At 37.8% G+C, this 24,025-nt stretch overlaps 3 protein-coding genes across 11 annotated transcripts in view; 2 read left to right on the forward strand and 1 right to left on the reverse strand.

Moving 5' to 3' along the window:
* The first annotated feature begins 1,554 nt into the window (after positions 1-1,554).
* On the forward strand, positions 1,555-3,441 carry LOC129790692 (GPI transamidase component PIG-T). Its single transcript, XM_055828357.1, has 2 exons — positions 1,555-1,762; positions 1,838-3,441. The coding sequence occupies exons 1-2, from the start codon at positions 1,600-1,602 to the stop codon at positions 3,412-3,414; spliced, it is 1,740 nt and encodes a 579-aa protein (XP_055684332.1). The 5' UTR covers positions 1,555-1,599; the 3' UTR covers positions 3,415-3,441.
* A 1,340-nt stretch (positions 3,442-4,781) lies between these two features.
* On the reverse strand, positions 4,782-6,992 carry LOC129790690 (basic proline-rich protein). Its single transcript, XM_055828355.1, has 2 exons — positions 6,582-6,992; positions 4,782-6,508 (listed from the first exon to the last, which is right to left on the reverse strand). The coding sequence occupies exons 1-2, from the start codon at positions 6,852-6,854 to the stop codon at positions 4,949-4,951; spliced, it is 1,833 nt and encodes a 610-aa protein (XP_055684330.1). The 5' UTR covers positions 6,855-6,992; the 3' UTR covers positions 4,782-4,948.
* The window catches only part of LOC129790735 (ubiquitin-conjugating enzyme E2Q-like protein CG4502), a 30,460-nt gene continuing 13,418 nt past the window's right edge, over positions 6,984-24,025 (forward strand). For 3 of the 9 annotated variants that reach the window (XM_055828415.1, XM_055828419.1, XM_055828421.1), the window contains exon 1: positions 8,080-8,292. The gene's annotated coding sequence lies outside the window, so the exon portion shown is untranslated. Of the gene's footprint in view, positions 7,186-8,060; positions 8,293-24,025 lie in introns of those variants that run through there. The other 6 variants (XM_055828414.1, XM_055828417.1, XM_055828416.1 and 3 more) reach the window with 4 other exon arrangements.

The following is a 24,025-nucleotide window of genomic DNA, read 5'->3' on the forward strand; positions in this document are numbered from 1 at the left end:
CAGGTAGCCCCCTTATAACTCTCATGCTTTTTTTGCGAATTTTTGAATTTGGCGCCGGAAATGTTGTATGAAAATGATTTCTTCTCTTTGCAATTTTTTTTTTTGAGATTGATGAGAGCTCTCCATCTATCTATATAATAAAGAAAGGTCTGTTTGTTGGTAATCTTCCGTCGTGTTCGGCTATACAAATCTACACCGTTTGACCGATCGCGATGAAATTTGGTACAGAGGCTCCTTATAACAGGCGGTTTCGAGTGGCCGTATTCATTTTCCCCCCAAAGCCCCCCTTCAGGTAGCCCCCATATAACTCTCATGCTTTTTTTGCGAATTTTTGAATTTGGCGCCGGAAATGTTGTATGAAAATGATTTTTTCTCTTTGCAAATTTTTTTTTTTTTTTTGAGATTGATGAGAGCTCTCCATCTATATAATAAAGAAAGGTCTGTTTGTTGGTAATCAGTCGTGTTCGGCTATACAAATCTACACCGTTTGACCGATCGTGATGAAATTTGGTACAGAGGTTCCTTATATCAGGCGGTTTCGAGTGGCCGTATCCATTTTCCCCCCAAAGCCCCCCTTCAGGTAGCCCCCATATAACAGTCATGCATTTTTTGCGAATTTTTGAATTTGGCGCCGGAAATGTTGTATGAAAATGATTTCTTCTCTTTGCAATTTTTTTTTTTGAGATTGATGAGAGCTCTCCATCTATCTATATAATAAAGAAAGGTCTGTTTGTTGGTAATCTTCCGTCGTGTTCGGCTATACAAATCTACACCGTTTGACCGATCGTGATGAAATTTGGTACAGAGGTTCCTTATATCAGGCGGTTTCGAGTGGCCGTATCCATTTTCCCCCAAAGCCCCCCTTCAGGTAGCCCCCATATAACTCTCATGCATTTTTTGCGAATTTTTGAATTTGTCGCCGGAAATGTTGTATGAAAATGATTTTTTCTCTTTGCAAATTTTTTCTTTTGGGTTTGATGAGTGTGCCCAATCATACTTATAAATCATCACAATTTTTTCTCTCTATAATTTGCGCGAAGCGCAAAACCCCCCGCGAAGCGGGGCGAGGAAAATTGGAGCGAAGCGACAATTTACCTCGTAAAACGATAAACATTTCATTTTAACACTTGTAGGACACGAATTTCTAACCTCAAACTTTTAACTTAATTTTCGATTATAAAGATAAAGAAAACGTTTTTCTAGATTTTCTTTTAACGAACTTCTAGTAATTTAAGTCACTTATACATAGATGTAGAATTTATCAAGATAAGTGGGTAGATTTTAATCTATGATGGTTTAAAAGAGTCAAATTGGGAGCAATTGCCAGTTTTGTCCTCCAAGTGATAAGCATTTTTTGCCACTCTCCTACCCGAATTAAGGGGTCCACTAGACTGCAGTCTTCATTTAAAGCATTTTAATCAAAAATCAAAAATTGCATTTAGAATTTTAAAAAAAAATTAATTTTTTTTTCTAAGAACACAAACGACATTTCCATGGAAATTCCGTGGAGTTCTTGAATAACATGCAAAAGGGGATTTTTCAAAGTCAATTCCTCCGCTAGACGGCGCCACTAGTCACCGATATTTTATAAACAAAAAAATGTTGCTTTTTCTCATTTCCTTTTTATTGTCCGTAAATGTGATTTCCTGTGAGTACAGAGATAATTTCCACGAGGAGTTGTTCATCAAGCCCCTGCCCAGTGGCCATGTAAACACATTCTTTCAATTCACCACGAAATGGCAGTACAGTGAGAAAGAAAATCGTAAGTTTGGTTGCTCTTCTTGTGTCTTATCTTTGAGTGAAAATTATCTGATTTTTCTCTTAATTTTCCTGCCAGTTCATCACACACACCTTGCTCCACGTTCCATTGCGGAGATTTTCTACGTGTACAGCCTTCGGGAACTTCATGTGAGTCTCACAAATGTCTTGTGGAGGTATGAAAGTTGGGGTTATCCGGTGATTGATGCGGCTCCGGGTGCTGAAGTGTGGGCCTGGTTTGCGCAGGAGGAACAGAATACCCCGGAGAAGATTGATGAGCAATGGAGGAAGCTTGTTGCGACACTTTCGGGTCTTCTGTGTGCCTCATTGGGCTTTATTGATGACACCAACACCGTTCAGCCGCATTACACAATCCGGCCGCAATTTTACGCCTCCGCCCCGCTCAATTCGACTTACGTGAGGTACTCAACACTCCCCCATGAGGTTGTTTGTACGGAGAATCTTACACCGTGGAAGAAGCTCTTGCCGTGTGGGCACAGTGAGGGATTCCTGTCGCTCTTGAACTCCAATCACATCCATTCCACAAATTACCATTCCCTGGGTATCCACGTGAGGCAGCTGAATCCTGGGAAGGGGACGGGGAAGTTGCTGGAAATTAAGCAAACTGTCAATTTGGTTTATGATCAAATTCTTCTGGGTGGACAAGATTGGTCAGTGAGGAAGCTCTTTGGGCAGGGTCTGAGTGGATCCTGCCCATTGGCTGAATCCAGCAAAATCTACCTGGATGTCACGCATTCGCAGCAATTTGACTTTACCCCCTCCCCAGAGGTCACAGTGACATCCAAAAGGGGTGGCATTGAGACTTCCTTCGCTGTGTACGATATAAAGAAGGAAATTCCCGGAAGGATGTTCAATTTGGCGGCTGTCCGGAAGCCCGATGCTAAGCCTGCTGTGACTCTAATTTCACCGCCACCACTGTACGCTAAGAGGTACATTCTGGGTGTTGGTCAGGAACGTGGGAGGATCGTTACAAAGGTCATCAATACACATTGGGCAGAATTGAATGTTATTGTCCAGGAGAATATCCCGTGGTTTGTACCAGTCTACCTCCACACGTTATCCCTAAAGCTCCCAAATGGGCAGCAGATTAAGCCAGCAGCTGTAAAGTACATCCCTGGGCAGCAGAGACGTCGTGCATATCACCTGGAAGTTGCTTTTCGGCTTCCAGCTCGAACAACCGTCGAAATGTCCATTCACTTCGACTACATCTTCCTCAAATGGCAGGAATACCCTCCGGATGCCAATCACGGACACTACTTGGGCTCAGCCATTGTTGCAGCACAACTCCCCGTTGCCCGTAACTACACAGGCGTCCCTGTTGATGGATCTCTCTTCGTGGACAGCTTCAATGCCTCCCGGCCGGGGTACTACGTTCAAATCCGCACGGAATCCCTCCTCCTGACACTCCCTGTGCCTGATTTCAGCATGCCCTACAATGTTATCTGTCTAGCCTGCACCGTGGTTGCATTAGCCTTTGGACCCATTCACAACATGTCCACAAAGCGCATTGTGATCGTCGTCAAGGAAGCTCCAAAGAGCATCTGGACGACTATCAGGGAGAAGGTGGGATTTGGCGGAAAGGGCACAAAGGCGGTTGAAGGTAAAGAAAACCAAAGTCACGAGAAGAGTGAATAAAGAAAATAAATTAGAAAGACTACAAAATGTGTTTTATTTGTTGTTTTTATTCTTTTCTTTGTTTTTAAGTTTAAGAGGTTTAAGAGCAGAAGATTCCGTTTTCCGGATGTAGCTCCCTGACTCCAAAGTAAATTTCAAGAATTTGTCTCAATAACCTCAAAATTTTAGCGTTAGCGGGGGAATTCCACTGGAAGATTCTAACATTTGACTGGAAATAGTTCCAGAATTCACCACGAAACTTGAAGTAGTGAATTTTGTCAGATCCATGAAGGAAGAACGCAGTAGGCCGCGCTGCCCAAAACGATAGAATAATTAAATAATTTCCATTTTTTTTTTCATTTCTGTTGATTGATGCTGTAGTAAAGTGAATGGTGTATTAGTTTTTTGTAGTAAGTCAGCTACACAGCCGTATGGCTCAGCTTGATTGTAGTCTTTCAATGGGCATTCCCCTTTTTGTAAATAAGGGATGGTCACGTTATTTTGGAAACTCTATCGAGCTAAAATACCATTGTACTGTGTACTCAATGACGTCACGCGTACCACGTGACACATCACTTTCTTTACATTTTTGACAACTAGCGCCACGATTGCTGATACTCGGAATTAAGATTTAACACCGAAAAAACAGTTTTTTGATCGATTTTGTTCGCTCGAGTTTCCAAAATAACGTGACCATCCCTTAGGTCAATGAATGACCAAGAACATACAACCAGTGAAAGGAACTTTCTATCGTTTGGTCTTGGAGGTTGGTAACAACGCTAAGACGGCGATGAATGCAGAAAGCTATAAACCCATTGAAATGAATAAATTAAATTGAATTGAATTAAATAATAATTCAAAAAGTCTGAACAATCACGCAACAGACTCTAATAGACACGAGAATAGAAGAGAACGGAAAATGGTGAATTAAAATATGAGAAAAAAGTGGTAAAATAGTAGCTCAGCAGTGGTGAGTTTATAATGATTGACAAAGAAGATTTTAGTAGCTCAGAACTCTTTCCGGAAGCGTCGGCAGGAAATCTGCGTCTTAATCCAGTCGAATTAAAACTACTTTACAGCCAATCAGAAGCGAGAAATGGCACACACATTCTCATCGCACCGTACGAGAACGTTTTTCGGCCAATCCGAAGCGACGAAATCCTCGCCGCACCGCACCGCGCGAGAAATTTCTCTTTAGAAAGAGCCTTTAGTCTTCTTAGCCTTCATCGAGTGTCGCATGAGTCGCATTCAACTGTGAAACCGAGGATCAGAGGTTACTGGGGGAGTTGCCAACACGCATTTTGTAGCATCGACTCTTAGCTTCTCATTGGATTCCAAAAAAAACTCAAATGAGAGACACAAAAGGTGAGAAAAAAAGATCTTTCAAATTATTTGAGACGTTCTTCTATTGACACATCGAGAGACTACATATAGGAGAGATTAGCAGTAATAATGTAAAATTGAGATACACGGCAGAGACTCATCTCCATGCTAAAACATTCTGCACATCAAGTCACGATACAATCTCGGCAATTCCCTCAGCAGGGTACTGCGCCTACTGTGGAGGTTGATAGCCATACGTGTAGGCTCCTTGGGGTCCTGGCGGTGGCATCTGCCCTGCTGCAGGACGCTGATACGGATACCCCTGTGGTGCAGGGTACTGCCCCTGAGGCATTGGCGATGGTGGATAGCCCTGCTGATGATACCCATGCGGTGGATACTGAGCCGGTGCTCCAGCTGGTCCTGAGTAGGGCTGTGCCCCCGGTGGGGGAGCATAGGGTTGCGACACAGGCGGCTGATAGGCTCCAGTTGGGGCTGGTGATGAGGAAGTGCTCGGTGGAGCCTGGGAATACGTTGTCTGTGTCACGGAAGACGGTGGCGAGGAGTACGGTTGATTGGGGGGTGTTCCGGAAACCGGTGGTGGTGGATACGATTGCTGAGGTGCCGGAGCAGCAATGGGGCCCGGATGAGTAGTTGGTGGAGCAGCTCCATTGGAATTGGGCGATGGGGTTTGTCCGGGACTTGGTTGATTTGTGTAATTGGCCCCGGGAGCTGGTGGAGCTCCAGCTGGGGGTGCAGATGATTGCGGAGGAGGTCCTTGACTGGCAGCCGATACCTGAGGATGACCCATTGGTGGCTGTGGAGCTGGATAGCCAGCTGGTGGTTGATACTGTTGCTGGGGCGGATAGGTTTGTTGCCCCGGAGCTGGAGGGTAGGCTCCCTGAGCCGGTGGCATCTGCCCCTGAGCACCGGGCTGCCCATACGAGGTGGCGCTCGGGCTTTGAGCCCCATAGCCTGAGTAAGCTCCCATTGGGGGCGGCGGGCCGCTTGATGCAGGTGGAGGATATTGTCCGGGAGGTGCTTGTGAAACAGGGGGCCCATAGAGGGGCTGCTGCTGCCCAGATGGTTGGCTATTGGGTGGTGGAGGATAACCCCCAGGACCGGCTTGATGCTGTGACGTACTGTGGTACGCACTGACAGGTGGTGGAGCACCTGCTGATGTGACAGTCGGTGGCAGAGCACCGTGATGGTATCCACCAGGAGCTCCACTATTGGGTGGATAGTTCTGTCCGGGAGGGCCGTATGACATTGGGCCAGGATAGCCTTGTGCTGGATAGGGTTGTCCCTGTGGTGGATAACCCGGATAGTGTGCATGCTGCTGATATGCTCCAGCCCTGGGATAGGCTTGTGGCGGAGGTGGAGGCTGCTGTTGCGGCTGCTGCGGTGCCTGATTCTGTGGTGCCTGTGGCTGAGGGGGACCACCTGGACGTCCCCCAGGAGCTGCATTCTGTTGCTGAGTTGTTGGCGGTTGATGTGGTGGCTGCTGCGGTGGCTGCTGTGCCTGCTGCGGTTGCTGTGGTGGCTGCTGAGCTCCTGTGGGTGGAGCTGGAGCATGATGCTGCTGCCCCTGCTGCGCCTGTGGCTGTGAAGCCGGTGGAATTTGTCCCCCCGGTGGAGCATTATAATTCGGTCCAGGCTGACTCGGGGGCTGATTCCCCTCAACCTGAGCATGCCCAGGTGCTGGAATTGGGCCACCAATCTGTGGTGGAGCATTTCCCGGTGGGCCAGGATGCATTCCCGGTCCCGGTGGCATTGATTGCAGAATATGCGGTGGCTATAGCAGATGGAAAGTTTCCATTAGAACGCGCAACAATAAAAAAAAAGTCGACAAAACAAAATGGACTCACTGGAAGAATTTGCGGGATATTCTGGGTGGAATCTGCCAAATTGGCCAGGTAGACGAGATTCCGATGGAGTGCCTGCTGGTGCGACATGCACTCCTGGTGCTTTCCCTCACTCTGGTACGCCTGAATACTCTGGATGAGGCTACAATTCTCATCCAGTATCTTCTGTATGGTCGCCGTACTCGGTGGTTGGGGTATCACGCGATTTGGAGCCCCCGGAGGACCACGCTGTGGTGGTGGTGGCTGCTGCTGTTGCTGCGTATATATTGCGGACATTCTCTCCACGATTACTTCCTCAGGGTTCCCACAAAATCAATCAAAATCCGCGTGTGATGTGCAAACAAACGCGTCTTCCCCACAAACAAAATGTCAGAAGGAGAAAATTCCCGCACCGTGGCGCTAGTTGTCATTTTGTTTTTGTTTTGAGCGGGGTTTTGTTTTTTTCTCCCTAAAAGAAAATTCCTTTTTCTTCTCATTCATCATTTTCACTTTGTGACTTTTCTCACCCAATTAGAATACTGTGATATGAAGTAAAAAAATTATTTGTGATTGTACAAAAGGTGCCACAGAGAATAAATTGAGAGGGGGAGAAAATCCAGGACGAAAGGTACGTGTTGACATAACCTCAATTTTGGAAAGTTTTCTTGTTTTTATGTTCAATTCTAAATATAGCTGGGTGATTAATGCACAAAAATACTGCAATTTAGGCGGAAAAGGCTCTGATTTTATTTTTAGAACAAAGCCAGATGTTTTTATGTTTGCTAGGGAGAGAGAATTTGCTGGTTAATCTCATGGGGGCTTATCTGAGTGTTCTGAGAAGGTTACAGTGTCCGGAAGAGATACTTCTCGATCCCAAAAGATTAGGAATTTTGCGAAATTTCCTGGATATTTCGCAAAAATTAACAAATATTAGATTTCTAATTTGATGCTGGCTTAACTTAGGATGATCAGGGGAATTCCGTCTGAGCTATTTGAGTCAGCGAAATATGATTTATTTGCATACAGAAGTGATCAAGTCCAGATGCCACGACACTCCGGGGAAATCCCAGAAGCGTGAGAGACAATCATGAAATTGCTGATGTTGCCAAGTGTCTCCACTTTCACCCAGAGAAATTTGGCTGATGTCTGCACTAAGAGAGCGGCCTCCGGATATCTCTTTCTCACCCACATGGCATTACCCATCGCACCTGGACGCACAACGTAAATGCGCCCAAACTTTTCACTTCAAGGGATTATCTGGGAAAATCTCCTTCGTGTCTAAGAGATTGATGTGCAGGAATGTCAGGCAAAAAGAATCCCCCTAAAGACGCCCAAATTGCAAGAAAGGATTTAGGCTGGCAAAAAAAAAATCCTGGATTTCCTATTGATTTTCCCCATCCGGCTACAATGGGATTGAAATTCTGTCTCTTTCCCACTTGCATGGGATTGCGTGACTCTCATGCTTTTGCGCCAAACCCAAAGGGGCAACAACACAGCGCGAGAAGTACTCGATTTTTAGTTTTTTGGTGTCTCTGGTCGTGTCAACAGCGTGAAATCATTTTTGCCCCAAACGGCATACAAATTGAAGCGACACAGAGAGAGAGAGAAAATGTTCAAGTAGTGTGAGTCACCCAAAAAATTATTATATAAAATTGCACAGAGTGTTTATTTGTGAAAGAATTTTCCTGTTTACTGTGGCTGGATTAGCTGAGTGTTGAGGGGAGCAAAGAAAAAGGTGCGAATTTCCAGGGCGAGAAAAGATTTTCGGGGGGGCAAATGCCTCTGAATTTGCCGAAGAAACTCTCTTTGTTTGTTGGCTCCTCAATGGTTGGGGGAGTGCTAATTTTTTTTTCGTCTTAAGAGAGCATCTCCAGGAAAATTTTCCCCAATAAACTGGTGGAAAATGCTAAAAGGAAGAAAAAAACAGTGGGAAGAGTATGGGATCTAACATCCCCTCTGGCTGTGTTTTCTATTTTTAGCCACATAACCCACCCACAAGTTTCTTCTCTGCTTTCTCTCTTCTTCATCCCCCCATGCTATGTACAATATACATATATATTCTATCGAGGGGTTTATTTTCTCGCATTTCCAACCAATCAAGTGAGTGTGGAAATTAGCAAGAAAACCACACACACACATCACAAATGATGCCTCGTGGGATGATGCAGATCCACGGGCACCACCCCAAGGGGATGATCATGAAGCAAAGACGTGCGTGTAATTTTCCCCCCAAAGAGTGGGGGCTGGGTCAGAGATAAAATCCAATCCTTGGAAAATTGGCACTAAAATGATGCACTAAAAGCCAAAATGAAAGTACTTTTCGCAAAAGGCGGGGGATGGTCAGTCCAGGATGGGGTGGTGGTGCGGGCACAGGCAGAGAGGGAATGAGGGAAAATGTGGAGCAAGTGTCTCAATTGTATGTCTCAATGGTCGAAGAAATTCCCAAAAATTTATAGACTGGAAATTATATGGTGAATGGTTTGCTTTTTTTTCCTTCTCTACGCGTCAATTCAGAATAAGAAGATGGAAAATTGAGACACCACCATGACCAAAAAAAAGTCAAAGAAACTCTCTCTCTGAAAAACAATTTTGGGCAGCTTGCATTAGCATTTAAAGGGAAGCGCAATTTTTGGATGTTTTATCGTACCGTTGGAGGGGGTAAATGAGGTCACAATCTGCAAAATAATAAACAATCAAAAGAAACAATGTTATTATGCTCCGAAATACAGGTCAAACACTTGAAAGAAAAAGCGATTATTTGGAAGAAAATTTAAGAGGAGAAAACTTATTTAGAACTGGATTCAATTCAAAGAGAAAAATCTCAATATTTGGCATCGATTCTGTCAAAAATCTTTTGTTTATCTTACAAAACAATTCGCAAATTGTAATATTTTTGGTATTCTGAATAAAATATTTAAAGATTTTGACCGATTGTTTATACTGAAAAAAAATCATAGGGGAACGTGGCCCAATTCCGACCTTCAAAGGTCTGCGCAGAATTAGAAAAAATGGTATAAAATAAAAAGCAATATTCATAAAGGTAGTTACCATTTTAAGGCCTTTTAATGCCCTTTTAACTCCCATAACTTTCTACATTTAATGTTTTATCAGTTTTAAGTAATAGGGGATTGAAAAAGGCCTTAAGAGGTCCGAATTAGGCCACGTTCCCCTAAATATCTTACAGAAATCTTTTAAGACTTTTCTGAAAGATTTTCCCAAGAGAAAATCTCTGGCGTTCCTTTAAAATACATGATAATAGAAGGATTTTGATAGCATCATCAGTCAAAATCTAACAATTTTTTTTTTGATTATATAAGAAAAGATTTTTGACAGAATCAATCCCTTTTTGAAGATTTTGTGATATTTTTTTTCAAAGCTTAAGAAAATGAATGTTTGAGAAGTAAATAGGATAGAAAATTAGCAAAAAAGCCTAATTTTAGCAAAAGAACATTTTAAATGATAATTAATACGCAATTCAAAATAACCTTACACTGAAGCTCCCCTCCATGCGGTGACTTGAAAAGATGAGGTAGCCAATGAAAACTACAATAATTTAACGAATTTATTAGCCAATCAGAGAGCTCTTCTATCAAGTACAAATTCTTCTTCTTATTCATTTACATTTCTTATTGGAAGAAATTTTATTTTGCCTATTTCTACTGGCTCCTTGAAGCTGGTTGACTGATTTCAATGAAAATTTCAGGAATAATACTTCTTTACGTAAGAAATGTTTAGGGATGAATCAGGAGTTTAGATTATGCAATTGTTTAGAAATCCTGACGGTAATTTCTCCCAAGATTTTTCAATAACTCATACAAAATAAGCCCGATTCAAGCAAAATTATTTTCAAAATTTTCATTGCTGTACCAAAAAATTTTCAATAAAATCGGTTTAATATATTTAATTCAATAGAATTCATTTACAATACAGTCGTGCTCTCGTGGTAGGACCGTCGTCAAAATGACTTCTCCGCGGTAAAACGGCTTCAGAATGAAGTATTTTGCCTTCGCAGTGGGACAATTAGTACTATTGGAAAGGTAGGATACTAATTGTCCCACTGCGAAGGCAAAATTCCTCATTCTGAAGCCGTTTTACCGCGGAGAAGTCATTTTGACGACGGTCCTACCACGAGAGCACGACTGTAAATAGAAATGGAAGTAGAGGACGCTTGAAAAAAAAAGATGGCGTCTTTTTTGAAAACGTAAAGGAGTTTGTTCATCGATATATGAAGAAATTCATCATTCGTTTAATAAATATAACTAGCATTGTCTTTTAAAGAATCAAAAAGAGAAGAATCGTAAAAAAACTCCCAATTTTTCATTGTGATCTACTGTGAGGAGAATCTTGAAAGATTTATCCAAAAATGGAAACAATGACGTCATTACGATATTTTTATCCCTTTTTAATGTATTAAGTAATAAATTATGTTGTCAAAAATCATCGATGAAGCATTAGCACGAATGCTTTATGCATTGGAAGAGATTGAGAACGCAAATATGACGTCATTGTTCGCATTTTTAGAGAAATCTTTTTCCAGTTAATCTCCATTCATACTGAGAAATTCCGAAAAGGAGTTTCTTTATAAATAATTTGCATGAAAACCGATTAGTTTTTCTCTCCATTCATAATATCAAAATATTTTCCATTCTGTTGTCCTGACTGGAGGGGGAGGGGGAGGGGGAAGGCTATCTTTATACCACATCAATCACATACTGAAAAATTAATCAGTCACGATATTTAAAGCTACTATCCAATACACAACAACCACGAGTAGTTACATGATAAGCATAATAGAGCATTGTCCACATTCACATAGCTATGTGTATGATGAAAATTTTATAAGCTCGACCCTGTGCATCAATTTCATATTTTTTTTTCAATTTAAACCAATCGACGAGTTGCGGGGATTGCTTTTCCATGGAATTTCATCACAAATGTGAACTTGACTGGAAAATTTCAAGATCCATTCTCAGGAGGGAAGTTTTGTTTGGTCAGGAAAATCATACCTATAGGGATGTATTTGATGGAGGATTCTCTGTTGTGTGTGTATGGCTTGTTGTCAACTATCATCCACAAATCCATATCCTTGGCATTGTAATTGAATCTTCACTTCTGTGTGTAGGATGGTGTTGGGGGTGGATATTGAGAGCACACTAGAGACCATATAGAGGGAGGATTGAAAGAGATATGAAGGATATTTTGAATGCAAAAACCCCTCATGGGGGGGGGGTGTGGTGGGATGTCAATCAATGTAGTCCCAGAGCATTGATTTGGGGCACTTGGTGCAAAATATTTGATTGAAATTGTCAAGAGGGGAGTGTGAGAAAACACTTCTAAATGGGCAAATTGTAGAATTTATCGATCAATCATATTATTATTTGTAACATTCCTTGCTTTTTGATTGTCTATTTTGTTTATTCTATTTAGAATTTTGTTGTTTTTCCTCGTGTATGCAATTTTTTGACATTATGCCCAAAGCAAAAATAAAAAGAGAAAATAGAGGGAAAAGCAATGGAAAAATTATTACGAACAATATTCATATTTTCCCTATAACGGGGGTGAAGTAAATAGGAAAGGGGTGGTTCACAGGGCAGTAGAACATGGGAGGAAAATAATTGCAAAACCCACAGAATTCAATCAATATATGAAGGAATTATTGAATAGAAATGGCAAATCGAATAAATGACCATAATACAGTAAGAACTAAACATTTATCATGGTTCGTTCTCAAAACAAATCATTTTCTCATGACACGCAGTAAAAATGATGTGAAAAAATTCATTCATTTTATTAATAGATTGATAGAAGATGTCCAATTTAAATTAATTTAATTCTATTCTCATTGTTCTTTCAATGTGCTCACCCAGAGAATGAGATGAACAAAAAAAGACCAACAAGCAAGCAAATTCATGAGACAATGAAACGGAGAAAGTACAAAATGAGCATTTTACACAGACAAAAAAAATCCTCAAATTTTCAACCATTAAGCAGAATTTTCTGCAAAAAAAAGTCTCTTCTGAACCGCAGATGTATGCAAAAATTGTATAATTCAATTAAATTTTCATACATTCGGTCATTTTTGTCATCTCTTCCACACTCCTCTGAAAAGCTTTTATATGTAAAGCAAAATTTCAACAAATTACGAGCAATGTGATTTTATTTTCATCTCCCTTGATGTAATTTTACGCCACACAGATTCTGTTTTCCCTCTCATCCCTCGCAAAAAGGGCATTCAAAATGGCAAAATATTTTTCATTTCATTATGAATTTTCACACCAAAAAATTTGACGTCATCTCTCCCCTAAAAAAAAATTGAATTTCCCACGAACAAAAAGAGGGAGGAAATTGAAGTGTTGTTTTATAGAAATTTTTGTGAATAAATGGGGTAATAAAAATATGCTTTAGTACATAAATATAAAATTTAAATAATAAATCACGTAAAAAAAACTATTGACATGTGGATATAATGACTGGGGCATGATCGGGAGGTTAACCAATTTGACCAAGTTTATGGGGAGGATACAAGCATAATGTTTCTGTGTCAATGAAAAAAATTAAAATTAATTTGCCATTGTAGTGCACCGATTCAGTATTCAGGGAATGTCAGCCTGCTCATAGAGTGAGTGTCCCTAAATCAGCGGTAGCCGCGGTAAGAGGCGCGAGAAGAGAAGAGAGCGAAGAGGGTTAAATTGGACAAAGAGAAAGAAAGAGAGGCAAGAGAGTAGCCGAGAGTTCTGGTGAGAGTTGAGTGAAAATTCATTTTTAGCTTAACCTTACTGTCGAAAGCACTTGAGAGTTCTTTTAGTTGTAAGAACGAAGATCAGAGTTTACTGGGGGATTTGACCGCAGTCCCCAGTAAAATTGCTAATATATTCTTTAATTAATTACGTCAGAAATTATTAGTAAGACTTTTAAAAGAACAATAAACATTTGGCGAAACGCGTCGCTGGATAGCATAAATGCTGTTTTTTCTTTCCTTTTTCTGACTGCGTACACCGATTGAAAAAATTCAACATTTTAAAAGAAAGCTTATTAAAAGATGAGTGTAATCGCCATATTGAGATGAAATTAAATATGGCTGCTTAAACTGCAAAATTAAACAACAAAACTCGTCCTTAAATATCACAAAATTGATTTATTACGGGTATAATTAAAAGTGATGACATCTTATATAATAATTTTAAAAATTTCGCATTTAATGCATATTTTATGATTTATTCAAATTAAATTTGCCTTTTAAACAAGCGTCCAAAATGGCGGAGAAACGAACAAATTTTAAATTCTATAACCTGGTAAATGTAAATATATAGCGATGGCTGCCTTTAAGAGGTTTTCTATTCAAATACAGTCGTATACTTCACCTATATACCAACAATAATAAGAAAATTAGAAACCACGAAATCAATGAAAAGCATGGAAAGCCTTTAATACTCAAAAAGAAAACTCATAAAATGTTAAAAATTCAATTTAAATGTAATAGAAACATGGTGAGATTATGGAGAAAAGAGGGAAAATAAATGAAAGAAAAAATGAATAAATTTGCATTTAAGAAAAACACGGTACATATTATTTTCTCACTTTTACACTCCCCTATAGAATGAGGAAATAAATACTTAACATGAGATTAGAATATGACAGCAATTTCTTAATTGAAATTCCTCCCTTATCCATTTAAATAATTTTCCCTCAAAGAAAAACAGCCACTTGATATTTATGCGTATTTTTTCAAGCTGTTTCCTCATGCTACTTATAATACAGGGGGTGGTAAAGGGGAGAGGAAAATACATAGAAGGGTGGTTTTTTTTTGCTAGCTTAGCTACCCTTCTACCTTTCTGACCCTTCTTAGCCTTCTTTAGAGTCTCTCTTTCTCTTTACTGTAGAGAGTTCTCTGTCTGGTATGATCACTAGACTGTGGAGGAGGGTGGTTTTGTTTAATATATGTATGTAAGCAAAAGGTGCAACATTTAATTCACCCTCAAATGGATGTATATCCCCCGTTTTTCCTCTAGTACACAAAAAAGGGTAACCTTACCAACACAAAAAAAGGGAGAAATATAAAATTTAAAAGTAGAAAAAAGAGCAATTGGACTTTTAAAGAGACTCCCAGGTGGGAAATTAATTCAGTGATTGCCCGTCAGATACAAAAAAAAGAGAGCAAAAGAGAATATTTTTATTTGACTTCAGAGAAAAAAAAAGTTCTACATACAGAATAGATACATAAATTTCCACCCCCGTTGGTTTTGAGGCAAACCCTCAGAAAGAAAAAAAATTTCCTCTTCATCTGCGCGGAAAATTTTCCCGCTTTTCAGTGTGCGTGGTTGGCTTTTCGGCAAACATTAATTCGTCAGAGAATAAAATTTATTTTATCCTACGTCCCCCAACCCCAAGAAGAAAGCAGAGTTGAGTGAAACAATTTGTGAAAAAAAAATCAAATAAAAAAGCACCATAATGTGTCTTTTCCACATATGCCATAAATTTTCCAACATCCCCTCCAATACTTATTGGCGGAGGGACTTTTCTTTTTCATTCACCACATTCAAGGGGTTTTCACGCGTGGAAAATGAATTACGGTTAATATGTTTTTTTTTCTCAAATGCAATAACTAAAAGTTAATGCGCAATAAAATGGTTTTAGAAGGATGTAATTGTGATTTTCTACATGGATTATTTGTTGTTGTATGATAAATTCTTAACGTTCATTACATAACACAATGCTGGAAAGTAAAATTGGAAAAGTTTTTTACTTAAAATTGATGAAAGTTTGAAATTAAAATTTTACGTTAATCCATTTTAAGGTAAATTCTTTTCTTGAGAGAATTTATTAGTTTAAGGTGATTAAAAACGATCTTTTCTGGTCCGTGAAAGTTTTATCTTGGATTATTTGTAAAATTCTTACGTGAAAAGTAACGCCTTTACGTTTGAAATATTTCTATCGGAATATTTTTCAAATAATTCAATCCGTTCAAGCAAAATCTAAACTTAAAATAAATATTTGTTGTAGAGAAAAGTTTAATTAAATAAAAAAGAAATTAACTTTTTTGTAAAAGAGTTTATTCGTTTCTTTAAGGAAAAACTGCTGATTCGAGGAAATAAAATGTTACCTACGTATAATCTTGTAAAGATTCAAAAAATGAATAGAAAATCCCCACTTGGATTAGCTGGGATAAACTAGTAAAGATTTGCTCAAAAATAAGAAGAATGACGTCACTTTTTTAGTGCATGAAGCATAAATCACACTTGTCAAACAATAACAAAGCATGCATCATGTATCAAAAAATCATTAAAAACACAATGATGACGTCATAGTTTGAATTTTTTGCGAGAAAAATGTAGGTTCTCATTTTATTTTTCAGTTTTCTTCTTTCTTTTGTTTATTTGGAAATTCTTTATGTTTTTTTTTGTTTTTCTACTCTTATATTTTTATTTTTTCTTTTTGCTTTGTAATCAGTTGTTGTAAAAAGGGCGGATTATCTTTATATGTAATTGATTTAAAGTAAAATTACCTAATAAAATTATAAAAAAATAGATTTTTTTGCAAATCTTACGGTTTTCCCAGCTGATTTAAGGGATTTAAGTGGAAACTGTGATATTCTTTTCTAATTTTCTTCTTCATTCTCTACAAGATTAATTCTGATTGTTTCCCCGAATTAGGGTTTATTTTTCCATACAAAAATGAATAAACTCCTTTTTCAAAATTAAAATATTAAATATATCTTTAGCCTTATATTTTCTATGAGTCTTTATAGAATATTTTTTCTACCGAATTAGATGGGATTTTTTTGTAATAAAAAGTTACAAAATAAATAAATTAAAAGGAAATAAATAAATTATTAATAAAATTAGGTATTATTCCTTTCCTTTATGCAACAAAAGTTCCGTGTATACCTTTAATTACTAATTCCCCACCTTGAAAAAAAAGAACTAAAAGATATTCACCCTTATCTGGAAACATTTATTTTAGCATATATGTGAAAGAAAAAGAAATAAATAAAGTTAGTGATAAGATGTGGGAGAAAAAAGTTCTAGAACTAATTCTGGAACACATCTCTGCAAGTCACTTCATTAATATTTATCCTATCGCTAGTATATAGTGTGGGAGGGAGATGAAATGAAATCTCATTGGAATCCACCCACTTCCCTTCAAGGAGAACAGTGAAGAAAGAAAAGTCAGAATGTTAATGACCTATAGCTCTATGTATGAGTAAGATGCGAGTAAAGGAAAATCAACCACAAAATTGTGTGTATGTATGAAAAATCAACCGATAACTCCCTATAATCATCCCATTTTCTCATCCGGTGATTTCTTCTATAACCAATACAAGCGCTATATAATTTCGGAGTTATTGAAATTCTATAGTTGTCTTGGGTGGTATAAACCATTTGGGAACAAGTGAAAGTGATTTATGGATGTCCTTTTGAACCCTTTTTCCTCAGTCTTTTGGAAATTTTGGCAATTAATGACGCATTGTATGACTTCCTCGTTTTTGTTTCAACTCCCATCTTAGAAATTCCCATTGAATTTTGATAAGGCCACGAAAACTTTTAGAATTAATGTTTGGCTTTATGACTTTTTTTTAAAAACTTTGTCTTCATATCTATTGTATGTGACATAAAATAAATTTTATAAATATTTTACTAAAACTCTGACATTATTCTTACAAAGTTTTTCGCACCATCTTCATCACACTAGAATTCTTCTAATAAATATGCTAATAAGAAAAGTTGTGAGAAATTAAGAAAGTTTTCTTTTAATTCATTAAAATTTCAAAGTAATTATGTATAAAAAGTTAATTTCCTATCAAGGGGATGGTATAACCTCATTTTCTGTGAAGAAAAGTCACTTTTTGTTGAACAAAATGTATGAGGAATTCTCGAATCTCGCTCAATCTCGACCGATTCCCGAGAAACACTTTAACTTTTTTTATATTAATAATGTTATTTCGATGATGAGATAGGGATCAATCGAAAGCTAATTAAATGTACTTTCGATTGCAAGTGGAATTGTGTAAACTGATCCCTTCTTTTGATCGGAAGAAACCGCTGCCTCACGAAAAGTACTGATTTCTCGGGGTTGGGCATCCCCATGTTTCCTATGAAAAATTCTCCCTCATCCAAAGCATTCTGTGCGTTCTTTTTTTTATGGAATAAAGAGTTGAAGTTGTGAGCAAGATACTGACGCGTGAGGAACATAACCTCACATATTTAATTTGTATTTAAGTGTGGTTTAACATACTTTACAACGTTTTTATGGAGATTTTAATTTATGTAAGTGTTGTAAAAGAAGACAAATGTTACGAAGAGCGAAAGGAAAGGAGTTCTTATCAATATAGACGATATAGACCGAATCTTCTATAATTTGTCCAAAAATGTAAACAATGACGTTACTATTCTGTTTATCTTGTCTTTTTTTTTAGTAGCATTCATGCTAATGCTCTGTAGATAATTTTTAATAGAATATTTTTTATCGTATGATTGAAAAAGACAAAAAACAAAATGGTGACGTCATTGTTTACGTTTTTGGGCAAATTTTTGGAACTTTCTTCCACGAAGTATTTGGCTATATTTTATTGTTTTTTTTAATCTTCTCTACAAGATTACACGTATCCCTATTATTTCCTCTAATGAGAAGTTTTCCCATACAAGAACGGGTAAACTCCTTTACTTCTAATATTTTTTATTACATTTTCAAGTGAATTATCCCAAAAAAGTACTTCATGGAATTTATTCTCTTTTTATTAATTTTCTAAACCTTTCTTTTTCAAAATAATTTATTCAGCAAAATATTATTTTAGGGCTTCTATGAAAAAATTTTCAAGTTTGATTTATATTTATTTTTTGGCATAAAATCAATGCAAAATTTTGTCGTCTAGTGTTGTGTATGTCGTCGCAATCTGTTACTTGAAAATTCCGTAACTATGACAAATGGGTTCTCTTTTCACCCAAAAGTGTCCCATAAAATATTAAAGGAATTCACTCAACTGACTCTTCCGTCTTTTATGTGCGTCACACGCATTGTCTGATAAACTGACGAGAAGGGAATTTCATGAATTAACTCACATCAAAATGTACAATGGGGGATGGAAACCACCCACACGCCCAAGGGGTGAACAAAAGGGGTAAATTGTTACAATAAAAATTAAGATGAAATCGGATCTCTTGATTATCTCATGGGGTGTGGTTGTGTGTATGTTTCTGAGAGTCTCCAAGGGTTGCAGAGGGGACATTTGGGGGGTAGTGCTCTCGTCGTAGTTTCTTCTCTTGTATGTGGGTGGATTGGGAGGCGTACTAGTTGTGGGGAGGAGGTGCAGTATGTATTGTGTGTGGGTGACAGAAATTTCTCGACAAAATCCACCCCGTTTGCGAGTGTAAGAAATCTACATCAGAGGTACACTCCCTTGTCTTATAAAGGACGGAAACTCCATAAGTTTTACCATTTAAGTCCGATGGGGTTTTGCCTTTCCCAACGGAGAAACTTTAAGACTTTGACTTGACTTGAAAGGGAGAAAAAAAAAAGATTATGCAAAAGGGAAGGACAAATTGCAGCTAAAGGGATGAAAAAGTAATGCAAGTAAAAGCTCCCTGTTCGCTAAATGGTATTACAAATGAATTGTAAATTGCACACAGGCTGAGCTTTCAATTGCACTCATTTCCCAATGAAAATGTGCCTTTTGTGATGTTGGATTCCCTTTGTTCTGTCCCACAAACGCGCGTGCCATGATAGGGAATCCCATCCGCAGTCAAAGGGGGATTTAAACTGTGTTTATTCTCATCTTGGGATCAAATGTACGCTTAAGGGGATAAATGTTCCCATCAACCCTTTGAGAAGTTTCACCGCGTGGGGGGTGAATGGCATACAAACCCTCCCCCTTTATTCAAAGCCCCCACTAAACAATACAATATTAACGCTTAAGACAAATGGACGGACATTAATTGATGAATTATAATTTAATTTTGCGATTATTAAATTTTATTTGCTAATTGATTTTTCCATTTAATTCTCTTTATTTTGCACCTGTTGAAATAACATTGTAGGCCCCTTGTAATTAATTAGTAATGCGAATTTTTATTTTCTCAATTGAGCTACAATTTTCACGCAAATATTAGCAATTACTTTGTGTAGTATATAACTTCTTTTTTTCTTTTCTTTCTTTTACCGATAAAATGAAGGTTTTTGTGCGCACTGATGGGGAGCTGAAGTTCTTTCAATGTGAAGAACTTCTTTATTGATTGGGGCTTCTTATGTTGTGCATTGTTTTCTGAGATCTTACTGAAAGGAAGGCAATTTGTTCACTTTTGTATGGAGTTTCTGTGTGTGTGCGAGAGGAAAAAGTTCTTGATTAATTTTAAAAGTTTTGTGGTGCAAAAAAAATGGGCAAAAAATATTCGCAAAGCTGAAGATTTTATATATTTCTCAAGTAAAAGATTGTTAATTTTATTACATTTTTCCGGCATTACTCATCACATGATAAGGTTGATAAAATAACTCTCAGAGCATATTTTTTATTACTTTGGTATCTTGGTAATGAAATTTAATAATTTAGACAGTTTTCATTAAGAGAAAAATATTTTTTGTGATCATTTTTGAATTTAAATCCTCTCCCGCATTCAATAAATTATTCTTCGTTGAAAAGAAAACTCTTCTTCTCAAGTCATTTCAGATATAGTTTGTTTTCTTCTTTCATAATAATTCTTTTAGAATTTCTTCATTTTTCTTCTTTTTTTTGCGCATAAGACGCGAGAGATGCTCAAACTCTCTATATCACCCAAAATTTACCCCATATTTCGTTGTTGCGTAAATAAAGCTCCACGCGAAACAATGACGAAAGCAAGAAAAGAGCTTGGAGAAATGAGATGAAGAAAAAACACAAAAAAATAAAGAATGAGGATGCTTTTCTACTGACAGAATATTTTCATAAAATCTCTCTTGTTGAGAAAATTATAGACACACAAGATTGTATTTAATTTATTCCGTCTCTGTGAATGGAATTTTCCTCACTGTGATTTTCTCAAGGGGTGTGTATCTGAATGAAAATTTTTTGGATTATTCGCTGTGATTTGAATGATTCGCCAAAATTCGAATAATTCGCCTGAAAAATCGAAATCTTCGGCAAACTCCTTGAAGTTTCTGAATGACAATATTCGGATTATTTGCCAAGTTTTAAATAATTCGCCAAGATTCAGACAATTCGCCATGATTCAGATAATTCGCCAAAATTCAAATTATACTCTTTTTTTTATTGTAACCCCCCACAAATTATACTCTTAACACTGGAGGACCCAACATTTGGCACAACGCGGAGGATTAAATTGGTAATAAGTACCAGCTGATAAAGTATGCTCAATAATTTATTATTAATCAATTTATTGAACGAGGATCGAAAGTTTCACTAATTCTTAATCTCCTTCAAGCATTCCTACACCTAATTACTAAATATTTAATTGAGAAAATCGTCACTGAAAAAAATAAAAATATAAATATTGTACATATGTATATCAGTACAATGATGGTCCAGCAGAAAAGGGAATGTACTGGTAAGTTTCACTTACGGGCTGTGATTCTTCCTTCAGATGACAGTCCAAGTGTGGTGAAAATTGAGGTGGATAAATTTTTAGGAATGGCTTTCTCACGCAACGAATCACAGCCAACGCGTGTAAATTCTGGGAAAAGGCTTAAAAAAAGGCGGTTTCAGATGGCCGTATCCATTTTCCCCCCAAAGCTCCCCTTCAGGTAGCCCCAATAGAGATTTCATGCAGTTTTTGCAAATTTTTAAATTTGGCGCCTAAAGTGTTGTATGAAAATGATTTCTTCTCTTTGCAAATTTTTTCTTTTTCGTTCGATGAGAGCTTCCCATCTTCTTCTTCTTCTATATAATAAAGAAAGGCCTGTTTGTTGGTAATCGTCGTTCCGACTTTTCTATACAAATCCACACCGTTTGTCCGATCGCGATGAAATTTGGTACAGAGGCCCCTTATAACAGGCGGTTTCAGATGGCCGTATTCATTTTCCCCCCAAAGCCCCCCTTCAGGTAGCCACCATATAGATTTCATGCAGTGTTTGCGAATTTTTGAATTTGGCGCCTGAAATTTTGTATGAAAATGATTTCTCCTCATTGCAAATTTTTTTTCGGGATTTATAAGTGGCCTCAATCAAACCATCACAATTTTTTTTCCTCTAAAATTTGCGCGAAGCGCAACAAATCCCCGCGAAGCGGGGCGAGGTAAATTGGAGCGAAGCGACAATTTACCTCGTATGTTTATATATTTTTTATGTATATAAAAGGCGCCCCGCTTCGCGGGGCGCCTGATAGTTTGTTTAAAAAATATGTGAATAGGTGAAAGTAATTGTTGATGTAACAAAATGGCAGAAGGCGGCCATTTTGAATTTTGAAATTAGTAAAATCTGATAGGTCATGCCCACTATACCTGATGAAACTTCAATCAAAAATCCTCTATCTAGTACCGTTAAGCCGATATAAGGCAATATTACAACAATCGGTACATATGGAAACCTATTTTGGTCTATATCTCAGAAACCGCGACATAAATTTTTTTTATTTTTTTTGGTTAAAAGGTGTGTCTATCACCTACAACATACTAAAATTTAATCGAAATCTATCGTCCAGTTTTTGAGATATTGATCGAAAACTGGTCGAAAACTCATCGAAAATTTTGTTTTTGATTGTAGGCCCTCTAGCGGTAACTTTTGAAACTTCCTATGTATAGATAATTGTAGACCTTTTTGAGATCTTTCATTCAAAACCGGTTTGGTTAAAATCGGTCAACCGGTTTAGGAGTTATGGCCGACTTTCGATAAAAGTCTATATTTGCTAAACCGCTTGTCCGATTTTTGGAAATGGGTTATTGTTGAAAAGGTCTTAAAGGCCCCTACAACATATTAAAATTTCAGACCTCTACCTATAATAGGGGCTGAGATATAGCAAAAACAAAATTGAAAAAAATTAAAAATGGCGGATGCAGGGGAGGGGGGGTGAATTTGATATCATAGTTGGACGACTTCCAGTCGATAATTGAACTTTGCCGTTGACCGCAAGTCTCTATCTATTACCGTTCTCTTGTAATTGAGCTCCAAACTACGGCCGGCCGGACGGACGGACGGACGGACGGCCGGCAGGAAAAGTTTTTCGGCGCATACGTTTTTTGAAATGTGGGGACCCTAATTCGTGCTCATACCAAGTTTGAGCCCGATCCGACGACCTTGAGTTTTAGAGTGGACACAGAAGCTGTGCTATTCTTTTCTTCGAAAGAATCACAGCTAAAATGCGTAGAATCGATGCAAAATTGCCAATTTAAACAACTTTTTTAGCTACAATTTTACATAATTTATTATTGCGCCTAAATCATCACAAACTTTTATTCTTAAGTTGTACCCATACGACAGCGTCAAAAGACGTTGTTCGTTGTTTTTTCTCACTTGCTCTTTGTCAAAATGTATCGCGCTGTCACTGTCAAACAAGAAAGGCGATTATATAACATAGAAACCGCGTTTCTTGTTTGACAGTGACAGCGCGATACATTTTGACAAAGAGCAAGTGAGAAAAAACAACGAACAACGTCTTTTGACGCTGTCGTATGTGTACAGCTTTAAAGTAACTTTTTAGTCACTTCTGGCAATAAAATTAGTCCACATTAATTTATTTTCACAGAGGAAAAGTGAACAAGAGTACTCTCATTTGGGAAATATGGGGAAACATAACCTCAAAACTATGGCAAAAATGTATGGGATTTTGACTGGTAATTACTACCAATTTGATCCTCCGCGTTGGATTCTGACTTTGACCTCAATTATCTTCCAAAGAAAAGACTTTTCTCGAGATTTTCTTTCTGCTATCTTAAAGTAATTAAAATTCCCTACACATAGATGCTAAATTCATCGAGATAAGTCCAATAGATTTTATTTTGTGACGATTTTAAAATTCCAATTGGCAGCAAGTACCAGTAAAGTCCTCCAAGTGTTAAAACACGGAAATATTTGGCAAACTCCTTAAAGTGTCTGGATAAAAATCCTCAGATCATTCGACAAGTTTCGGATAATTCCTCAAAATTCAGCTGATTCGGATAATTCGTAAAATTTCGGATAATTCATTAAGATTCGATAAATTCGCCTAAGAAATCGAAAACCTAAGTTTCTGAATGAAAATCTTTGGATTATTTGCCAAGATTCCAATGATTCATCAAGTTTTAAATAATTCGCCATGATTTTTTGAAATCGCCAAGATTCGGATAATTCACCGAGTTTCGGTTAATTCATTAAGATTCGATTGATTCGCCTAAGAAATCGAAATATTCCGGAAACCCCTTGAAGTTTCTGAATGAAAATCATCTGATTATTTTCCAAAATTCGAATGATTTGAATAATTCGCCCATTTTCCGATAATTCGTCAAGTTTCGGAAGATTCGCCTAAAAAATCGAAATATTAAACAAATAAGAACCCCTTGGATTTTCTTGTT

This window comes from Lutzomyia longipalpis, chromosome 2 (assembly GCF_024334085.1).
Source record: "Lutzomyia longipalpis isolate SR_M1_2022 chromosome 2, ASM2433408v1".
Classification (NCBI taxonomy): domain Eukaryota; kingdom Metazoa; phylum Arthropoda; class Insecta; order Diptera; family Psychodidae; genus Lutzomyia; species Lutzomyia longipalpis.

Bases quoted from the DNA above. Each gene is read 5' to 3' on its own strand.
- LOC129790692 (XM_055828357.1), top strand. From the start codon at position 1,600: ATGTTGCTTTTTCTCATTTCCTTTTTATTGTCCGTAAATGTGATTTCC. The intron at 1,763-1,837 runs GTAAGTTTGGTT...TTTTCCTGCCAG, and splicing joins GTACAGTGAGAAAGAAAATC to TTCATCACACACACCTTGCT.
- LOC129790690 (XM_055828355.1), bottom strand. From the start codon at position 6,854: ATGTCCGCAATATATACGCAGCAACAGCAGCAGCCACCACCACCACAG. The intron at 6,509-6,581 runs GTGAGTCCATTT...CATCTGCTATAG, and splicing joins ATATCCCGCAAATTCTTCCA to CCACCGCATATTCTGCAATC.